Source organism: Cyprinodon variegatus, unplaced genomic scaffold (genome assembly GCF_000732505.1).
Source record: "Cyprinodon variegatus isolate N-32 unplaced genomic scaffold, C_variegatus-1.0 Scaffold76, whole genome shotgun sequence".
Taxonomy (NCBI): Eukaryota; Metazoa; Chordata; class Actinopteri; order Cyprinodontiformes; family Cyprinodontidae; genus Cyprinodon; species Cyprinodon variegatus.
Window position 1 is genome coordinate 1,154,173 of NW_015150529.1, and position 5,567 is coordinate 1,159,739.

The window sequence follows — 5,567 nt, forward strand, 5'->3', positions numbered from 1 at the left end:
TCTGTCCCCACCAAGGATGAATGTGCGTGACACTGTCATTTTATAATATCATTATATAATTACATTATATATTTATTGTCTATCTATGTTATTTTTATTAGCATGTGTTTTGTCTGTTGGCATCACATATATATTTGCAGTGGGTTTTGTGTTTGCCAATCTGCTGCTCTAAAGTTGTCTGCTATCAGATTCCAAAACACAAAAAGAGAGTTAATCTACAGTCAGCGCAGTGCTGCCAGTGGCTTTATTACAGCTAAACCTGAGGGTTACAGGTGCCCAGAGGATAAAAGGGACACAGTAGAGCTTTAGAGAAAAACATTAGAGATATCAAATAAAATCCAAATAAACATTGAAGTTTGTGATTTAAAAGAGACAAAACATTAACAGGTTTCGAAGGATTAGGCTATTTTTTCATTTGCTGAAGAAAGGCTCTAAATGTCAAAACAATATAGGGCTATTTATTTACCTTATTTACCTCACTGTGAATTTATATCATTCTACTGAAAAACAAAAAAAGGAAAGAATAAAATGTCATAAAAAAAGAATACGGGTAGCAGTTCTATTTGTCCTTTCAGATCCATCCATTTGTTTAATATACCTCCCAAAAATCAATGAGACTCATCCACTTGAGAGTAACCTGTGGAAAAGGAAATATTGAGCTGCTGAGCAGAAAATCCTCATTTCTACACACCGAGCTTTTAACTGAGGCGTCTTCTGAGAGTATATATGGATTTCAGCCGCAGCAAAAAGATGCCAAAACAGGAAAAGACTTCTGCTTAGTTGCTGTTTGCAGAGCAGTTGCATGTTGCTGCTCAGAGGTGACAGCGTGACAGTTTCTTTATGAGCTTGCTGAGATTTAATAAACCAATGTTTATGAGGTATGTCAGACGTAACTGTCAACAGAGGCAATGATGTCCGCAGGGGAATGTGTGAAATTGACAATTTCAATTAGTTTTTCCCTTCGTTTGTCTCTTGAAACGCTCCATCCAGCTGCTCTCATCGGTAGAGCCAAAACAAAAAGCTACAGCTCAGTCTGATTTACTTTTAAAGGATCCAGGAAGTTAAAGTGTAGCAACAGAATATGTTTATTGCTGCGGTTGTCTCTGATTTGCTGCTTGACTGACAGTTCAGTTCAGACTCCAACACTTGGATATGAACCTTTATTGACTTCACATCCCCTCAGCCAAAGATGAGGGGGATCAATGGTGGGTGTGTGAGTGGGGTAAATTAAAGACAACCAGCTGTTCATCTTTGGTAGAACATCTGAATCATAAGGTGCTGAAAGAGGAACCCGTGGTGTATGGGGGTAATTAGGATGATTTACAAGCAACGTTAGGAAGGCTGCCTGCAGGGCGGCCATGGTGTGTGTATCCGTGTGTGTGTGTGTGAGCCTGCAGCACGGATCCTACAAAACACTCAGGCTTCATCGTTTAATAGTTCCTCCCTCTAATTTCTGTGACTTCAAATGAAAGACAAAATGATGTTAAGCAGTAAAAGGTCCCTGCAACGCAATAAATATGGGGAGTAAATGATGGAGGGAATCCTTTTTCCAAGACAGAGTAAATTATTTTATTCTCTATTCTCATAGCTTTTAACTCTTTATCAATAATTCCAAAATCTTTTATAGCAGCTTCAACAAATTTATGCGGTTGCAAAAGCTTTTAGCCAAAAAATTATTTAACTGTGCTGATAATGGTTTCCCATATTAAATAAGAAAGTCAATTTCCTGTTGCTAAGGAACTCAGTTAAACACCTTAAAAGTTCAAACTTCTGTGGGTGACACATGAAAAAAATCGAATTGACTAAACACTGAAATGTAAAAAGACTAAAGTCATTGCCTGCCATCTTGCAGTAACTTCTGTGCATGTTCCTTTTCAACCATTATGCAGTAAAGTTTCTCCAGTAAAACCTTTTTAATAGCATTTTAGCACAAATGATTCATCAAACATGAGTTGAGTTAGCTTGCATTAGAAGCATAAGTTAAACTGAGATCAGTCAGTCTCTCTAACTTGAAGAACATTTTCTATAAAACCTGTTTGATTTTATAATGCTGACCCCACTAAACAGGAGTCAGTACAGTATATTTATAATAGGTGTTCAATTGAAGAAAATAGATTAGTTTATAGTTATCGCTCATATAGCTAGAACATAATCACACCTAAGGAGAATTTAGAGGAGCCAAATAACCTAACAGTCATGTTTTTGGACTGTGGAAGGAAGCCGGAGTACCCGGAGAGAACCCATGCATGCTCAGGGAGAACATGCAAACTCTATGCAGAAAGACCCCGGGCCGGGAATTGAACCCGGAACCTTTTAGATGCAAGGCAGCTGTGTCAATTTCTTTAACACAGTCATCAATGGGCTCTCATATCTAAAATTATTATTGTTAAATTTGGAGATGTGTATGAGCTGAGCTAAGCTAACATTAGCCTCATGTTGAGGAAAGGTATGCTTGAATGAATTCAGACATTAGCATCTCTATTGACTTTTCAGCTGCAGTTGAGCTTTTAATCTTTTATGTCCGTTATGTTAATTAAACTGTCAGTTGGTGACAGAGATGGTTGTCGGATATGAGAAGTCAGAATTCTACTTTTGTAGAGAAAAGTTATAGGCTGTAGAAACAGGATTTCCTGAAAAGTAGCCAATCATTGACAGCTTACTTTTTCAGTTTGGTTCCTCCCTCAGCGTGACGAAAGTCAACACAAGCGCACAGAAACACGAGTAGGAGAGATTCTACAGGCTCTTATTAGTACTTATTTCGCACGTCCACTTTAGGCAGAATTCTGACTTTATATTACATTTTAGATCCTGGTCCTGTTACTGGGGTTACTAATCACTCTCGGGGGACATAGAAGACTGAAGCGACAACACTGTCACAGCACTGTTTTTGTCCTATTCTGGACTTTTACTCTAACAATCGACATTGATTTTATATCGACTGCCTGGATGTTGCTCACAGGAAAATGCTGCTGAGAAGATTGCAGCTGAAAGAACCGGTTTTTTGGATAATCAGGAGCTCCAAATTAAGAAGCTCAGCCACAAGAAAACATCTCCATTACATTCTAGATTATTCAAGAAGCTGCAGAAGTATTTCCTCCTGAGGAGGGTGAAATCTGTTGCCACCAAGGCACAGCTTGCTGCACAGAGGCAGAAAGTGTCTTTAGATACAAACTGAGCTACTTTTAACCTCTGAAAACATGAAAGACAGAGGGAAATTCTGCAGGAAAGTCAAGTCTGGAGTGCAGAATCTTTGTGCAAACTAGTTTTCTTCTACAGCAGGTTAGGGACATCTGGAGAAGAACATCTAAAATAATAAAATAAATACATTACATTACTCTAATCCATGGCCATTGGAAGTAGTTTTGAACAGTTGTTGCTGTCAAAATGTTGTTTTTGTTTTTTTGACAAGAAAACTATGAGGACATTGGCCTAATTAAAATGCAATAAAATAAATAAGTACATACATTGAGATTCACTACTTTATTGTCGTATACACTTCAGTGCATGCAACCAGGGACACCATCAGTTTTCAGGTGAATCTATGCGCTATAAATTAAAGCTCATAATAACACTATCACACTGAGATTTGGTCAGCTGGCAGCCTGAGTCAGTGGAATTATTTCAGACGTGACTTTATTTGTTCCAAAATACTTTTATGCAAACCACAAGGAAATAATTATATTATACTATTTAAACGTTATTGAACAAAATGCGTTTCTGTTGCATATTTACTCCTCGTTTCTGTTATTAGGCTATATAAATTACTAGTCTGTTGCCACAAGCGGAATAACTCTTTACTTGGTGACAGCTAGCTTGTTTAAAGTTGCCATGACAACGTCACCTAAAATCTAAATACACGTAATAGTTAATGAAAAAAGTCAAAATAATTTTCTAAAATATCTATGAGAAATGTATAAATTGTACAAAATATTTTTTAAACATTTTTTTTTTATCTCCCTCTTGCCACTAGGGGGTGCAGCAGCACCCTCATTTACCGCAGCCATCCTCTGATCTGTTCATTTTCAAGGGTTTTCAAGGCGCTCAAAAAGAAGAAGGAAACCATTTTGAATTCAGGGTCAGATCCTCAGGATTTCAGCCAGAAAATCATTTTTGAAAGATAAATGAATTTTTGAAGAAAGGCAGAAAATAAAAATGTGATGCGTTCGATTGTAATCCTTTTAAAAATTAATACAGAAACTTTAAAACAGAAAAAAAAGAGTTTGGAGCCTAAATTAATCAATGGGGGACTTTCTTCTTTCTGAGTGACTGAGTGTGAAACAGTGTAAAGCGTACTTCAGAAAGCTTTCTCATATAATCTCCCCGACACGCATCGGCGACAAAGAAAAGGGCTTCAGCGTCTGGGAGGATTCAGACGTTCATCATGGAGGGTGGCTGGCAGCTTCGGCAGAAATCATTAACGTCACACTGATTATTACAATTAAGTGCTGAAACACAGCTCAGTCCGCAGCTGTCAAGCCGAGTTTTATGATTATATGATAATGAAAGCGTGAATGAAAACAATTATGGATGCAGGCGCAGCATAAATTAACGTTTCTTGGGGTTCTACCTGTGTCCGGTTGTTCTCCAGGGTTTTTTCCAGCTCGGCCTTGGCAGCCGCTGACTCTTGTTGGTGGGTCTGTCGCAGGTGTTCGATGGCTGACGCATGGATGTGGTTCAGCTCTGATCGCAGAGATGCTGGAGGAGAAAAAGAAAAAATGATGAAACAAAGGCGGATATTTCACAATCAGGTGATACTGAACATGGAGCAGTTATTTAGGAGTCCATCTTGGCACAAAGAAGAATGTTTCTGCATCCTTTAGCTTCTAGCCTTTAATCTTCACTTCCTTTATAACAGACAGGGCTAAGGTTTAGAAGAGAGTAAAGAGCGAATGCATACTGCTTTCAGCTTTTCTAACCAGAGAAACAGAGCCTTAAAGGGAGGCATTTCTTTGTAGCGTATAATATTTAAAACATATCTTTTTAGTTTTGGCAAGAGTATGAAAATTGGAGGAGGAGGTGATAATGAGAAAAGGAAAGTAATAAAAGGATGTCAAGAAGCAGGACGAGAGAGACAGATGGAAGGAGCTCAGCAGTGTCAGGACCATGACATGAAGGTTAATGGAGGACCATTTATCACACTCCAGCACAGCGGCATTAGCACCACAAACTCAACGCTCCTCATATATTCATGCCCCTTAGATATCTTTGGTCTAACTTGAACTTCTCTGACCTTTATTTTATCTAATTTCTCCTTTAGGCTTGACGATTTTTAAACACAGATCAACCTGCGTTGTTTTTTTTTTCTGTTCACTCAGACACTTTTTTTCTATTCTTTAAACTTTGCAATTATTTCAGAGAATGGTTTACCTTTTTTAAGTCATCCTTATTTCGTCTAAACTTTAGTTCTATGATTTAATTTCAGCTGATGAATGTAGTTTCTCAGTCAGACATCATCAGGACCAGGTGTCCTGATGAGTCTTATTTAGGTAAAAGTTATAGGTAAAGTATATATATATATATATATATATATATATATATATATATATATATATATATATATATATATA

The 5,567-nt window shown here is 37.6% G+C and overlaps 1 protein-coding gene across 3 annotated transcripts in view; it reads right to left on the reverse strand.

Annotated features, from left to right (window-relative positions):
- fam184a (family with sequence similarity 184 member A) overlaps positions 1–5,567 on the reverse strand; it is a 278,742-nt gene that overhangs the window by 43,721 nt on the left and 229,454 nt on the right. For all 3 annotated transcript variants that reach the window (XM_015372804.1, XM_015372806.1, XM_015372805.1), the window contains one exon: positions 4,568–4,695. In XM_015372804.1, coding sequence (XP_015228290.1) covers positions 4,568–4,695 — 128 coding nt within the window. The remainder of the gene's footprint in view (positions 1–4,567; positions 4,696–5,567) is intronic.